The 17,405-nt window shown below is 37.6% G+C and overlaps 2 protein-coding genes across 4 annotated transcripts in view; both read right to left on the minus strand.

The window, feature by feature from the left end:
- LOC108102376 (transcription factor Sox-5) overlaps positions 1 to 9,151 on the minus strand; it is a 51,881-nt gene extending 42,730 nt beyond the window's left edge. The window contains exons 1-2 of the mRNA XM_017207296.2: positions 8,343 to 9,151; positions 1,757 to 1,823 (exon numbers count right to left, since the gene is read on the minus strand). The gene's annotated coding sequence lies outside the window, so the exon portion shown is untranslated. The remainder of the gene's footprint in view (positions 1 to 1,756; positions 1,824 to 8,342) is intronic.
- A 3,224-nt stretch (positions 9,152 to 12,375) lies between these two features.
- Positions 12,376 to 16,635, minus strand: LOC108118553 (fork head protein homolog 2). 3 transcript variants are annotated; one of them, XM_017231306.1, is made up of 3 exons: positions 16,356 to 16,635; positions 13,886 to 14,359; positions 12,376 to 13,831 (listed from the first exon to the last, which is right to left on the minus strand). In XM_017231306.1, exons 2-3 carry the CDS (start codon positions 14,311 to 14,313, stop codon positions 12,547 to 12,549), a joined length of 1,713 nt encoding a protein of 570 aa, XP_017086795.1. In that variant the 5' UTR covers positions 14,314 to 14,359; positions 16,356 to 16,635; the 3' UTR covers positions 12,376 to 12,546. The 3 variants fall into 3 exon arrangements, with proteins under 3 accessions (XP_017086795.1, XP_017062553.1, XP_017086794.1); XM_017207064.1 differs by having other exon boundaries at positions 12,376 to 13,028; positions 13,083 to 14,359; XM_017231305.1 differs by having other exon boundaries at positions 12,376 to 14,359.
- Between the last annotated feature and the right edge of the window lie 770 nt (positions 16,636 to 17,405).

Raw genomic sequence — 17,405 nt, forward strand, 5'->3', positions numbered from 1 at the left:
GTGCTTCTCAGGAATTCGAATATGTAACCTAAACTGTCTTGGAATTTCAGAGATTTCAACGTCTGTACGAACAAACGACCTGACCTAAGTGACGAATTGAGATCATGCTACATACTTTTCAACTACTCTATCACCATCTAACAGGGCACCCTGAACATACAAAAGTTTTTAAAAGACTTAGTTATTTGGAGAAATTGTGATTTATTTGACCATGTAATTCAACCTTGAAACCAATTTTTATTCCACGCGCCGCAGAAGATACATAGTTTCGATGAAGCTAAAATAATTTTCATTTTTCCATCGTCAAGAGGTAAAAATCTGTACATCAATATATATATACATATATATCGGCACGGGGCTTAAACTAATCTAGAACTAACTAAAGTTTGACTGCTGCTTAATAGCTAATATATATGCTTATATGAATACTACTCCAGTCTACCCTAAGCAAATTCAAACCAACTTTAACAAAATTTTATGGTCAAAAAAAGGTCGGTCTATGTCATTGACATCAAGTCCTTTAGTGATTATTACACTTGTCGCACCCCATTGGGCTTAACCACGATGTTATTGACTCACCATGCGGATTACTATGTTTTCAGAAAACGTCACATGTCTGGATATTATCTTCTATGTACTTATGTCAACTTTCCCCTGGCCCTCACGTACCATATATGCAATAATATTTTGTGGCTTATTATTCTGCGTGGTTCCCCCTGTATACAAAAAGTAATAAGGATTTTTCCTAAAGGGGATGAAGGTTTTCCTAATACCATACTGTTTTACAGGCTTCTAAGAATTATATATATTCGATTGTGTTCCTATAGTAGGAACAGAAAAAACACATTCTACTAAAATATACATACATAATTCATAAAAAGAAACGGTATTGTTGACTGCCGCGACTATTAGATACCCGTTACTTGTTATCCAATTTTAAAATAATAATTTTGATAGCAGAAATTGACGCACATACATTGACATACATAACTTTACTAGCCTTTTGTCAGAAAATAACATGTTTAAAAATTGGATTAAGCATGCATATTATTGAGATGCTAGCGCAGCTAAATGTAGCTTCATTATTCGGCCACGCCCACAAACAATAAAAAACGAACTATTTTAATAATTTGTTGGGTTCATTAGAATATACAAGCGTATACAGTTCGTGAGATTTTAGCGTGTTCAACTAAATCGACTAGGTTTTATAGGGTCGAAAACGACTGTTATATACTTTTCAACGAATACTTCATAATCTATCATAATAAAAATAACAATAAGAAACGCTATAGTCGAGTACAGCGACTATAAGATACCCGTTACTGTTTTACATAATTTTAAAATATTCGATTTTCTAGTGGAAGTTCTCAAAGCGCCATCTATTGAGTAAAGCGCCACGTTGAGTAACTGATGGTGACGTCACTGAGGCCTTATAACCAAAATTACTTCATAAATAGCGAAATAATGTTCCGATTTGAAAGCTCTTCCTGAGATCTCAGCGTTCATACGGACAGACGAACAGTCGGGCGGACATGGCTCAATCGTCTTCGCTATTGATACTGATCAAGAATATATACGGAAACGCTTCCTTCTACCTGTTACATACTTTTCAAGAATCTAATATACCCTTTTACTCTACGAGTAACGGGTATAAAAAGTAAAATGTTTTCTTAGTCTAAAAGTTAGCTCCCATTAAATTTTGTATTTGTACAAAATATATTTTTAAAAAATGATTTTTTTCATATTTATGACTTACCCACTGTTACAGCAGCCCTTCCATTTTAAGAAATATTTAGCATCTAAGTTATTACTCAATATCGTATCTGAAATGATAAGTATAAAATTGTCTTTCGATAGTAGGAATATTTAAAAGTTATATTTTATTATTTGATTATTTATCGAAGTATATTTCTTTCCCTCATTTTCTGCTTCTTTTGCAATATAAATTGTACATACATATGCATTCTTTAAATAGGCCCTTATGTCCATATGGTATGTCGTAAAAATCCGTAAAGATAGGCTTATTATTGCTATTGAATTACAGGAAATGTGACCACTCGGACCCAATAAATAAAGTATGCATGGCTTAACTTTAAATTGTATATAGAAACAGAAGATACCAAGCCAAAAAATATGTTTTATAGTCCCAATGCGGAGCATGTCACGGTCTACTTGTATTAATCAGGAAACTAGGATAAGATTACTGGTCGTAGTATGCAAAAAACAAGAGGAAACGCTATAGTCGAGTGCCGCGACTATAAGATACCCGTTACTGTTTTATACAATTTAAAAATATTAGTCATTCATAATATTATTATAGACGCCACAGTTTTCCGCGGCTTGTGGGCGTGGCCGGATGAAACCTCGAGGCAAGTTGCAGTGGCATCTCTAAAATACATATTCCTAAGGCCAACTTTCTAGCTCTTATAGTTTCCGAGATTTTTTCGGGTTTTGTGGGCGTAAGAGTGGGCGTGGCGTGATCGTAAAATTCGTATTGGGAGCATTATACATGCTTAATCCGAACTTTCTATCACTCATAGTTACCGAGATATCAGCTTTTATAGAAAATGCGAAAAACGTCTTTTGAGCCTTGTGGGCGTATGGGTGGGTGTGGCCGGATAGTATAACCACTATAAGATGTGCTGGCATCTAAAGATTATACATACTGAAACTCAACGTTCTAGCTCTAATAGCTCCTGAGGTTTCAGCGATTTTAGTTTTTCGCGATTTTTGGGCGTGGGATGCTGTAATAAACTTGCGCTGCGTAGGGACCTCAATCTTTATGGTTAATCTCAACTTTGTATGTCTTATAGTTCCTGAGATCTCAGCGTTCATACGGACAGACGGACAGAGGGACTAGTCCGTATAGTTTAGTATACCTAGTATACCATTTCACTCTATGAGTAACGGGTATAAAAATAAACTGAAAATCAATGTATTCTTGATCGCCTATCCGCCCGTCCAGGCGTTTGGTTTGACATTTTTATCAATACCTATAGATTTACCAAACAAAATTATTGGGCAGTGACGTCAACGTAATTTATTAAATATGGTTAATTTTTTACGGAAGAATTACAGAAAGCGCACTTAACTAAATCCTTTCATTTTTATCTTAAAACACATATTAGTAAAAAATATATTTATATGTTTAACTTCCTAAATATACGTCCTCTTATATACATATTAGCCATTGAGAAAATACAAGTAGTCCGATATAACAATTATTTGAAAATGTAATGAATACAGGTATCTGAATACCTAAAAGCACTACGTTAAATTCGAAAAATAGCAGCTGAATTACACGAGCTGTGGGGAGTAATATGGCTTTTAGTATATTCATAAATGGCTCTATTATCAACGTTATTAAATTTAGAAAACAACCGTGATAAGGAAAGTAGAGAAGAACTGGCTTCAAGTTTTCCGCTAAGGCAAATGATTTTTAAACGGTTGCCAATAAGACATCGCTACATGACAAACACATCTGAGCCACATGTGTTTTGCATATGTACACTTTATCGTGTACAAAACATTCTCACTTAGATACGCCCACTACTTAAGTGAATGTACAGTTTTGAACACATAAATTAAGGCTGAATTAATAAGCGGATTACAAATATATTTAATACAAGACGTACCGGTACTGTGGACCCATTGCTTAAAATAATTTTGCGATTCGAATTTCTCGCCATGAGACTGAGACTGAGACTGAGACTGAGACTGAGACTGAGACTGAGACTGAGACTGAGACTGAGACTGAGACTGAGACTGAGACTGAGACTGAGACTGAGACTGAGACTGAGACTGAGACTGAGACTGAGACTGAGACTGAGACTGAGACTGAGACTGAGACTGAGACTTAGACTGAGACTGAGACTGAGACTGAGACTGAGACTGAGACTGAGACTGAGACTGAGACTGAGACTGAGACTGAGACTGAGACTGAGACTGAGACAGAGACAGAGACTGAGACTGAGACTGAGACTGAGACTGAGACTGAGACTGAGACTGAGACTGAGACTGAGACTGAGACTGAGACTGAGACTGAGACTGAGACTGAGACTGAGACTGAGACTGAGACTGAGACTGAGACTGAGACTGAGACTGAGACTGAGACTGAGACTGAGACTGAGACTGAGACTGAGACTGAGACTGAGACTGAGACTGAGACTGAGACTGAGACTGAGACTGAGACTGAGACTGAGACTGAGACTGAGACTGAGACTGAGACTGAGACTGAGACTGAGACTGAGACTGAGACTGAGACTGAGACTGAGACTGAGACTGAGACTGAGACTGAGACTGAGACTGAGACTGAGACTGAGACTGAGACTGAGACTGAGACTGAGACTGAGACTGAGACTGAGACTGAGACTGAGACTGAGACTGAGACTGAGACTGAGACTGAGACTGAGACTGAGACTGAGACTGAGACTGAGACTGAGACTGAGACTGAGACTGAGACTGAGACTGAGACTGAGACTGAGACTGAGACTGAGACTGAGACTGAGACTGAGACTGAGACTGAGACTGAGACTGAGACTGAGACTGAGACTGAGACTGAGACTGAGACTGAGACTGAGACTGAGACTGAGACTGAGACTGAGACTGAGACTGAGACTGAGACTGAGACTGAGACTGAGACTGAGACTGAGACTGAGACTGAGACTGAGACTGAGACTGAGACTGAGACTGAGACTGAGACTGAGACTGAGAGACTGAGACTGAGACTGAGACTGAGACTGAGACTGAGACTGAGACTGAGACTGAGACTGAGACTGAGACTGAGACTGAGACTGAGACTGAGACTGAGACTGAGACTGAGACTGAGACTGAGACTGAGACTGAGACTGAGACTGAGACTGAGACTGAGACTGAGACTGAGACTGAGACTGAGACTGAGACTGAGACTGAGACTGAGACTGAGACTGAGACTGAGACTGAGACTGAGACTGAGACTGAGACTGAGACTGAGACTGAGACTGAGACTGAGACTGAGACTGAGACTGAGACTGAGACTGAGACTGAGACTGAGACTGAGACTGAGACTGAGACTGAGACTGAGACTGAGACTGAGACTGAGACTGAGACTGAGACTGAGACTGAGACTGAGACTGAGACTGAGACTGAGACTGAGACTGAGACTGAGACTGAGAGACTGAGACTGAGACTGAGACTGAGACTGAGACTGAGACTGAGACTGAGACTGAGACTGAGACTGAGACTGAGACTGAGACTGAGACTGAGACTGAGACTGAGACTGAGACTGAGACTGAGACTGAGACTGAGACTGAGACTGAGACTGAGACTGAGACTGAGACTGAGACTGAGACTGAGACTGAGACTGAGACTGAGACTGAGACTGAGACTGAGACTGAGACTGAGACTGAGACTGAGACTGAGACTGAGACTGAGACTGAGACTGAGACTGAGACTGAGACTGAGACTGAGACTGAGACTGAGACTGAGACTGAGACTGAGACTGAGACTGAGACTGAGACTGAGACTGAGACTGAGACTGAGACTGAGACTGAGACTGAGACTGAGACTGAGACTGAGACTGAGACTGAGACTGAGACTGAGACTGAGACTGAGACTGAGACTGAGACTGAGACTGAGACTGAGACTGAGACTGAGACTGAGACTGAGACTGAGACTGAGACTGAGACTGAGACTGAGACTGAGACTGAGACTGAGACTGAGACTGAGACTGAGACTGAGACTGAGACTGAGACTGAGACTGAGACTGAGACTGAGACTGAGACTGAGACTGAGACTGAGACTGAGACTGAGACTGAGACTGAGACTGAGACTGAGACTGAGACTGAGACTGAGACTGAGACTGAGACTGAGACTGAGACTGAGACTGAGACTGAGACGAGTAATAAAAATGAATAAGCATTGTCTTTTAAATGTCTTTTTGCTGCCTCATAATGCAACTCTCGAGAAAAATAAAACAAACGCATCGTCTGTTGATTAAAATCAGAATAAACGGGGAAGTTGATTTCATCTAGTCTGACGAACAAAACAGCTATTGTTTTCGAATGTTACATTAGTCTGACTCTCTTGATTGCAACAGGTCAAAAAGAATAAAATATTAACTACTGCTAAACAAGATTATTCCTTCCCTGCCCAGAGTTGGAACTAAAATAAAATGGTATCTTTTTTATTTGGTTCGTTCAGCGGAATTACTCGTATTCCATTATGTTTTCAGTTTGGCACTTTGTGAGAGCATAGAATTTTCAAAATACGAAATAAATCTTATTCTTAAGAAACACATTTTCTATGGCAAGGGATATGTAGAAGTTATTGCAATTTCGATCGGAAACGAAGCAAAAACACTTGGGACTTGATATCTGGTTCGGGTTCATTTAAACAAAGATAACCAAGTTTCTTAAACTTGCCAGCTTGAAGACGTTTCTTAGTTGTTTCCACCAAACTGGCTTCCTTCACCTAACTCAGCATTCTAGCACACCTTTCTTGTTTATTTTTATTGATTTCTTCGATTCGCATTCACCTGTTGTTATTTCAAGTGTGTTGTTGCTTTCATGCATCGAATGGACGTTAAAAAAAAACAAAAAAATTAACGTCGACAATACAACTAGTTTTCAGTGCTGCATTCCCGACGAATGTCGTCTTATGTCGTCCCGGCGGATCGACACTATTTGCAGCATTCGGATTTGGACTTCATCTATGTATATAACCCAAAACATGTTTTCGCTGCATTTATTTAATAGGCAGAGACTTGCAAGATTTGTACTCTTGCATAAGGGTATGTGCATAAAGATGGACATTAGTTTTATGCTTTATTAAATATTCTACAGGTTATAATACTGCTTACTACAATAAAAACACAAAAGGTTTTACTGAATGTTTCTTACTGAACTTATCTTTGTAAATATGTATCTGAACCATATAAATAATAAATAATTTTAATGGGCAATGTTGCCAATTACAATTTTAGGTTGCACAAATAAAATTGTACATGGTATCTATAATTGTTTATATCCATATTTATATATTTATTTATAATTTAATTATATCCAAGGGTATTTCCAGCGTCGTGTTCAAAAAACTTTCCTTCTTGTTTATTTTGTTGCTGCTAATTTTTTCTGTGGGCCAGTTTTGCCAGATCTCTCAGGCAGAACTGGATAAACAACCTGTCATGGTGCCCCCCTTCGTACTCCTCAAGTTGAGCTTAATGATCGTGCGTGCAAATGGTTAAGCGCTGCCAATCTTTTAAAAGTGCATGCTGTATTTCTGCGAATAAATGACTATTGCAAGTACAGACTCAGTTGATAACATATACTTCCTCATACACTGTACAGTGCACTATATGCCAGGAATCGCAAAATGTATAAGCTCTAATAATAATTCTTCAACTCGCGTTAACAAAGGAACTTTAATAATTCGATTTTGCTCCTTAGTCAGAGTAGTTAGCTTGTATCATTTACAGGTGCTCTTCCGCCTGAACGGAAATCAAAGGAACCCAAAGATATGCCACGATCTTAACCATGAGGTTATTGTTGTCAATTGAAATAGGACTTCCTTCATCGTTCGCACCACCGTTTTTAACAGCATTGGGGCGACATTTGGTGCCATTTATTGTCTTATTAGCGTAACCTTATTATACACTGTTTAGATACCACACGGTACTTTTCCTGTCTTCACAGTCTCCAGAATTTATGCCGCTCTACAGTGGCAACACTGGATAAGAAGTTAAGAATCCGAAAAGAGAATCGAAACCAACAAGAACAATGAATCGGCGAAGTCGAGTATGTATGATAGTTCATACCCATTTCATTAGGGCTAAACAAAAACTAGAAAGCAAAATTCCGAACGTGCGAATATAGATCAAATATAGGACTATATTTCAGACGAAAAACATTTTTGAAAGCGAATATATATTTGTTTAGAATTTCACAAATCATACTAAAATACTTTAGAGAGTACTGCAATATGGTTGGAATTGCATTTACATCCACATACATGGACATACATGCGTACTCAAAAAACCAGTCCACTCAGACTCATCTCATACACGATCTCCAACTTCTTTGAGCCAGCTACTGATGAGATATCCCTTCCTTTGCCCCAACTATGCGAGCAGCGCGAATTTCGATTCCAGTTTCAATTGGTACCCTAACCACCTAGCCAAAACCCACAAAGATACTATACCATCGCGTGGCAATGCACCTGTCGCGACGATTGCCTGTATGCAGCAACCGACACCAGAGACACCAGATGAATCAGGAAAATTGGCCGAGAAACAGTTTTAAACGACGTGGCAAATTGCTTCCTTTTTAGTATTATAGGGAATATATTTAGGTACATGGTAAACTTACCTTTCCTTACAGAAGCCTGCTGAGATTATTTCCCTCTGAGTTATACTCCTTTGACTAGGTGCAACAAGGAATGCTTTACAAGTCGTTAGCATGTTAGATTTTTAAAAAGACATATATATATATAAACAGAATATATTTCATTTTATGGCACTTTTGAAAATTCACATTTTATTACTGCTTCACATCGAATAAAGTTTCGGAAAAAAGCTGTGTTTCTCTATTTTTCAATTACTTTTGATCACTTGCTATAATTCCAATATCTCTGGGAGCGCAGTCCCGTATATCTTTTATTTACCTATTATTATTTTCATCTGTAAAAGTCTTCGAAATACTGAAAAAAAGTTCATATTCATATCCATAACTTGAGTTAGTATTATCTTTATAATTTTGACTCCACAAGACATTTTCATGTAAAAGATGCACTAATGAGCACCGATTCGACTCCACGACAAACCACCATTGAAGTCTGAGCTGCGAACACAATTTTCCGAACGAAACAACATTAATTTTATAAGTTTGTAATTGCTTTACTGTTTACTCTTATGTTTATTAATGAAAGTGATTGCACCAGTACCACTAAACACAACAAATGTAATGTAATAAAATGTAATTAAGCCAAATACACAAACACACCACACATTTTAAAAGGCACATGCACATTTTTACATGCTATTCTTGTTTGTTTTCCAGTGGTAAACATGTATATCTTTTAAAACTAAACTACAAATCTTTGCACTCAACACTTGAAGGGGTTATAAGCAAAAATCATGTTGGCTCAGAGTTGTGTCAAGTTATGCATCATATGTTTGGCATAAGATCGGCACGCGCACGTGGAATGTGACGCCAGCCACGACTTCCAAGAAGCAAAATGGGACGGAAAAATTCAAAAATTTCCCGACTTTCCGACTTTTTCACGAGTCTTTCCGCCGACTTCTGCGATTGGATTTTATTTTAGCTGCCTGGTCTGGTTGTAAGCTCGACTGACCTTTCTCTTTATTTGTTGTGTCGTTCTCTTCTCTTTCGTTCAAGCCACATACTCCCATACAACATTTTTTTACTTTTCGGCCGCATTGGCGCTAGTTAAAATGTAGCCTGCGCCTTTTTATAACATTAATGTAAAATTATGACGTTACGACAAAATTAATTCTAAAACTTTCGATCATAATTTGCATATATAATCTTTTAAAATTACTAATGTTGATGAAGTGCTTATTTAATGTAATAAATAATGATTTGAATTTAATTAAATACTGAATTGTCAGCTTGAACTAAATGCCGTTTGCTAAATATCAAGAGCCAAAAGTGCAGCCCTTAAAACGTTTTTTGCCTTCTTCTTAAAAACATAAACTTTTGTATACAAAGAGATAAGTAAGTGTTACTTAGGTTTAAATATAAAAATCTGTTTAACGCCGACCTGCGAACTCAGAGAATAAAAATTTACCTACACTTAGCCCTCAAAACAGTGTGAATAAAGTAGTAGTTTGTCTAAGTGAAGCGCAATTTAACGGACGAAACTAAGGCCCAATCGCGTCTACATTTGACTTTGATTTTTTAGGGCCATTGGCGCTTATTTGCTACAAAAACGTAACAAATGTTAAATCTGGCAGATATGTTAACAGTGCCACTGTTGGGAAAATGCTGTATCCTTACCTTTTCGTTAAAAGAGAGCAACGCTTATAAAAACTGATTCCAATACCACTTCCACTCTTTTGGTGTATCACTCATACAGTGAGACTGAAAACATTTTCTCTTTGCATCTACCCAGAGAACCAAATTTAAAAGGTGGTGGGCAACGATTCGGTGACGAATTATCCAATCGCTGTACAGTATAAGGCCGCCCATACCTAGAGGAAAGTTTGACATTCACGCATTTCCAGACTTACAGCAGCTGCTTTGTGAATACATAGGTTAAGTCTTCTCAATTGCTTGTTACAACCACCAAAAGTTCTATTGCAATTGTTCTTATGATACGTTAATGAGCTACATTTACCCATATAAGGAACTCTGCCATGTTACAAAATACTGAAATTTAGTTGATGTTAAGTGAGTTTTTCTTATGGGTCAGGTTCTAACATTAAAACAAAAATAAACGCTATTGTCAATGTTCGGTCACTCTGGTTAAATCAAAAATAATTATTCCACCAACAGATGACGTTGTATAATGTAATGTATACTATCAGTACCGCCATCTGTTTGTAAGTGCGTACACTAAGATATACATCTGAAAACCAGTGAAGTATTGACTGGCTGTGCTTCTTAGGTCAATGCCTTTAAGATTGAACATTGTAGTAATTATACCGAATGTTCAACATAGATTAACAAAGAAAAATACCTCCTATTTCATATATAGACCTTAATTTTCAATGTATTGCTAATGCAAGCAAGTCCTTCAACTAAATAAGGTGTAATGAGCCCTGAAAATTAAACAACAAAATATATTTAGTTAAAAATTAAAAATTTTTAATACGTTCCTTGTATAAATATCACAAATATTTAAATAAATGTGAATACCAATAAGAAATGTGTATATGTCGGAGAATTGTTTCATAAAGAAATTATAAAAAATGTTCCCCTTGTCTGGTATAAAAGGGAAAATAATAATAATCGGTTTAGGCACGTCATCCAGAATTAAAAAGCAAGTTTGGAATAAGTTCATTTGTTGTACATTTATTTCTATGATTCAAAAATCTTCCAAGTTCAAACACGCAATAAAAATCTTTGATTATATCGGAGGTGAGTGTCTCCGCTTTGTCATCAGCTAAGCTGTGTTGGTTTTTACAGTCACAATAAAAAACATAGGTTGCATATGGCGGTGGTGTTTGTTTATAATTAATTAATTATAATTTATACTGAGTTTTTTAAAGTATCCAAGAAGACATCCTGCTGCACTTTAACCTCTTAGAAGGTAAGGCCTATATACGAGGTGCGTTTGTAAAACAAGGTCAACAAGTCTTTTTTGAATGCAAAAAGAGGCTTACAACTTAAAATTAAAATATAAAATGATTATATTTAGGAAAGCTTAGACTTTTTTCTAATTTCCACTGTCATAGAACTCTTATGCCTGGCTGTTAAAAAAGTTTACGACCGTTTCTTCTACATCCTTATTGTTCTGCTGACATCGGGAATCAATTCGAACAATTCGGACACTGTCGCCGGGTCTCGCCTAACAGCGCCCCTGTTGGCTACGGAGCTTTGCGGAACTTATTTTACGATATTGATTTTTACTTATATTGATCTTTTGAAGTCCTTCTTGCCCATGGATAGGTAGTTTTTCCAGAAGCTGACCAAGTCGTGTGACCTAAATTGTTATAATTTTTTTTGTCATAATCGATACTCTACTGAAAATCTTTTATTTAAACCATTATTTCATAATATTGATGTATTTTATGCTCTTATATTAACTCGTTGCGTAGCTGCTACCAACACGCCACCTGTGAGGACAGCGGTGTAAGTCTCCGCATATGATATCGGCTAAAGATTCTTGGTTGATAATCACAGTAGCAATGCTGCCAAACCAATAATATATGGGACATAGGATTTAGGCGATATGTAGGTTTACATACCTGTTACTTATAGAATAAAAGAATATGTAACAGGTTCTTCACTTTATAACGTAATAAAATACGGTAAATTCTTGGTTAGAATCAATAGCCGAATGAATTTAGTCATGTACGTATGAACGTTGAGATTCCGGTAATCATAAGAGATATAAAGGTATGAAACATGCAGAATAAAGAAATGCCAGCTCAGCTTAGAGTTGTTTTGGCAGCCCGTCACGCCCACAAACCGTAAAACGGTGTCGAATTCAAATATTATTTGTCAATACCGATGAATTTACAAAAAAATTAATCAGCATCCGTAGCCAATACGCTGAGATTTCGATTAATTATTTTTATGTATCTGAATATCTGATAGTCGCGGCACTCGACTTTAGCAATTCTTCTTCTTTCAATGGGAATTGTTATTTGATTATTAAGATGGATGCGATAAGATTTATACTGAATTTTATTAGGTCTCCAAATTGTTTTTCAAATCTACGATATTTAACAATAATTTAACATATATTTATGCTCGTTAAAACATATTAATTCCACTGAAAGAACTCTTTTATCAAATAAAGATTTAGGTGTATATTTTTATTGCAGGGTCGGTCATCAATTTAGATGTATATATATGTTTTGAATTTCTAAAGAGAATTTATCTACTACTTCTGTGAAACTATTTCGGATTTTAAAGATGGTGAAATAGAAGACGTCCTTGCTGCCTTTTTTGGTGGCCTTACATTTGCTCGTCGCGCAGCTGCGGCCATATATGTCCCGTAGTACCTACTTAGCAAATGCGGTTCAACATGGTTAAGTTCAATGTATGCATTTGGAGCGGCTGTTCCTAGGGCTGACGGTCTCGCATTAGGTATGGGCGAGCCAAGTGCAGATGAGGTCGGTTCAATAGAGTCTATAATGGGAGATTCTTCTAATGAACTGGATTCCTCGTGTTGGCTACTACTGCTTCCTAAAGACCGCGCTGCAGAGCTGGAAATGGAGTAGTTGTGCTGTTCAAGATCTTCGTGATCGTGATCGGGATCGGCATCAAATGAAGACAGTCTGCCATTGCTTAGGTACGAGATATTGTCCTCAACAGACAATATTTGCTTCATGGTTTCTTTACACTTTTCCTGGTCGTCTGACTCTGGGTAACAATCAGAATTCGGATTAATGCTTCCATCTACCACGTCTGCGTTACCTTCTACATCAATTTCAGAGTCAAGGTCGGGATCAGTTACAGGCTGCTCTAATCCCAAAACAACTTCGCGATGTATAGTTTGCTTAGTAATGACCGTGTGATGAGTTTGAGTCGTTGTTCTCGCTGTGGTCGTTGGCCTTACTGAGGACTCTTGATCTTGTGAGCTAATATCAACGATCTGCACATCGGGTGCCAGTAGAGACGCCACGTCAAACTGGCGTTTCCGTGTCTGCGAAAACATGTTTGCGATGGTTGTTGTCGTGGTGGAGTTGATATATGCAATCTGCTGATGTTGGGCATGTTGCGGCTGGAGAAGAGCTGGTTGGAGTGTCTGTTCCAGCTGATTGGACCGTTGCATAACTAGGGCTGGATCTGCTGAGGAGTACTGAGGCAATCCGGGTGCTAAGCTCCGATTAAAAAACTGGCCTATATACTGCTGTTGGTATGGATATCCAAGGCCCGATATTTGCATTGAGGACTGGGAGCTGGATGGAGGCGGTGTTGTCAGATCCAACGGGGGTGGGCTAGGCGAATCAGTGCTGGCATCATCCACTGAGAGGCCCATATGTTTTCTGACTTTACGTTGGGCCTTGCGACGTCTAAAGTCCCCTTTTCGAAAATCATCCATGTTGGCTGGATGTATTGCCCAGTAATGCCCTTTGCCATTTGCACTGCGGCCAGACTTGATAAAACAATCATTTAGTGAGAGATTATGCCTGATCGAGTTCCTCCACCCCGGACCACGGCTTCTAAAATACGGATAATTATCCAAAATATATTGGTAAATGTCTGAGAGGACCAACTTCATTTCATTTGAGCTTAAAATTGCCATGGCTATAAGCCCAATGTAACTGTGCTGCGGTTTTGGCTCCTCGGGTTGAAAAATACGTTGCGTTGGGGGGAACAGGGATATGGTTGATAGCGCTGCCATTCTGGTGACTGCCGGGATATTGCCTGCGCCTTGGGCACCATAAGGGGTTATGTGCAACCAAGGAGCACTGGCGCCACCTCCTCCTGGGCCCCCATATTGAGGACATCGAAATCGTTCAATATTCAGGGCGTAGTTGTATAGCTGCAAGCGGTATTGCTCCAGAGCCATTGTCGCGGACTGAGCGTGTGAAGTTCTCGATGTTCCAAGTGGATAGATGCTGGGCAAAGCTTGTTTAGGCACGTGGCCTTGCTCCTGGTCAGACGTAATCGCCTGCGAAGTACCCAAATTAGAGTGAGCCATTTTTTATTTTATGTTTTTGATCCAATCCCGTGTATCATCGTTTATCCTGTATAAAATAAATTTAAACCGTTGTTATTAACATCATAAGAATATTGAGTTCAAAGTTAGCTATTAAACTTCTTACTATTTACATTAAAGTAAACAGTCCGTTAAAAGCCCGAGATTTCTAAAATGTTGAATTGGTCACTGTTGGATAATAAACATTTTGTTATTTGGCTCTAACAACGTAGGGCGCTAGCCAAGGCGACAATTTCTGATATTAGAATTATTTTAAAATTGGTTAAAAGAGTAACTTGATTGTAGCGTTCCGTCTTGTAGACTCTTGTGATGCAGCTGAAATATATTTATCCAGGAAAGGAATAGACAGACAGACAGACATAACTAATAGACTCTGGTATTGATCCGGATTAACCGTACGTAACCATATGTATTCTAGAGATGACACTGCAGCTCGACGTGAATTTTCATCTGGCCACGCCCACTCTAACGCCCACGCGGAAATCTGTGGCGTCCATGATATATATTGTCTTCGTTTGACCTTGCATAAACTTTTTTTTTTGTCAATATCTATCGATTTATCGATTAGCCCCAAAAAACAAAAAACCAATGGTACCAATCCATCAACATCAATAGCCACCATATTAGCGACCATTTTAGACAAACCCACCCAAACTGGAATAGACTTGACCAAACTAAAATTACCCGACTACGTCTAGGACAGACCAGCCTCACCCACCAACACTATCTGAACCAAATTCATTCACATTCTATCCAGGCAACCTCTCCCTACACCACATACTAAACACATGTCACCCTATCTTGCAAACAAAGCAAACTATCTTCCAGAACTCCAACCCGCTACATCTCCTCAATGACCTAAACCCAGAAAACATTAAAAAAATACTACTTTTCCTAAAATCAACACAATTATAACATAAAATCTAAATATAAACATTTAATAAGACTAGTTGCCTAATTTAAGAAAAATAATGTACAGAATACATAGATAACGATTAAATATTAAGTTAAGACACAACATGTATATATATCTTCCCTTAAGACTTAAGCACCAACAACTCACATAGCCGAAGGCCACAGTAGCCAGCGCTATATCATTAAGCTAGTCTAGTTTTGTAAACTTTTCTACTTTTTATAATAATAATAATAATCAAAGATTTTTTTATGCTAAAAATAAGTTACACTCAAATGTGTGTTTATAATAGTTTTTTGTGTGGGTAAACAAAAATCTTATTAAATATCTAATATTAAACCTTTACTTGTAAATATGTTCTTAAAGTTTGCAATTAAATTAAATTGGTTTATAATTCACACAAGACCAGAATGTTTTTACTTTTTATATGAGGAAGTAATTCATTTAAATCCGACATCAGTACCTCGTAGTTTCGTTGACTCTTGACTGCATCACATTAGACGCTCTTAAACGTCTGTCATTTTATCTTAATGTGCGGTCTACGGGATGGCCAATGCAGTGTTGATCTCGGGCATTTATGTTAATGAGTACTGCTCTTAACGCCACTTTTTAAGTGATGTGCAGTTTTCATTTGTTTTGAATGATATGGTAGGAGTACACTTCAGATATTAAGTAATTGCGTGGGAATAGGTATATGTGTATGTGGAAAAATATGAAAACAAATAATAAGGTGCGGCCGGCAAGTTATTGTTACAACCGGAGTAAAAAGGCATGTTATAAGGGAATTGTTCTTAAAACTTACCTAATAAGTTAATAACTTCTGAACTAATTGATAGATTTAGGTGCTTTGATTAATGGTTCCCGACAACCGTATTAAAGGGGGCGCTGTTAAGTTTCACTCTGTCGGCTTTAGTGTAGTCGCGGACAAGTTTGGAACTAAGCTTGCAAAGCGCAGACCCCAGTAGAACTACTTTCTTAATTAAAAAATGTTTAAATTTAAAATTAACTTTTCTGTCCAAACCACGTTATCATCGCTTATAACTATTTTAGTTTAAGTCGTAAACTTTTGACTTAAATATTTCAAAATGTACTATTCTCTATCAGAACTTACGGCTTATCTGGATATACACGAATGTAAAATGTCCAAAAAGCATGCCTGCGTAAGCGACTCTCTGAGCAATCAATTTATTCTTGATGACTTTTACTTGTATCACTGCTGCTGGACAATTATCCTACACCATCCACAACACAAATGTAGTATAACTACTTAGCACCAGTTTTTCTCTGGCCGTTTTGCAAAAAATTTATTAAAATTTATTTATATTTAGTAATAAATATATTTATTTTCAGTTTTATTAACAAAATTTTGATGGAAACAAAAACGTGCGGCCGACGCGGGGTTCGAACAAGGTCTGAGCACGTCCAAAATGGCTCAGGGCTTGGCCATAAGGGTGCAAGCAGTACGAATGTCTTGCAAGCCACGCCTCGCCTTCAATTACAGTTTCCCATTGGTCCAAATAAGCACGTGCTCAGAGGGTGTTATTCAAATACATTCACCGTTGCTTGGACGGTCCTCTTTAGTGTATTTGTGGTATTAGCGCTATCTCTGTTGGCCCTTTCGATAAATCGAAAGAAACTATTACAAAAGCAAATCTACACCTATCTTGTTCTAGCACTCGCACTTTAAATAAGTGAAGAAAATCATGCACTATTTGCAATAAGTTTATTAATTCGTATATTCTGTATACTCACACGAGTCAGTAGAAATTATATATATACATACGTATATATATTATTTTCAATAGTATGGAATCGATGTATAACAAATTTGCATTGTAGTAAATCAATAAAATCGCCATCACATTACTTATTTATGGACTTGCCCTTTAATTAGAATGTTTTTCGACACATGACAATAAAGCAAATAAAAAAAATAAAGAATGTTATTATCAGTAAGATCATCTCAGCTTTTTGAAATGTGTGTTCAAGCTAATCCAAAACTTCTACCTCTGTCAGTATTAAATAAATATATATTAATATATAAATATAATATATATTCTCAACAAATACAATATACCATTTTACTATACTTTTTACTACGAATAATTTATATTTTCGGTCTTGTTAAATGCATTGTACGAAACAGGTTGAACAATGAAAA

Source organism: Drosophila eugracilis, unplaced genomic scaffold (genome assembly GCF_018153835.1).
Source record: "Drosophila eugracilis isolate 14026-0451.02 unplaced genomic scaffold, ASM1815383v1 contig_340, whole genome shotgun sequence".
Lineage (NCBI taxonomy): Eukaryota > Metazoa > Arthropoda > Insecta > Diptera > Drosophilidae > Drosophila > Drosophila eugracilis.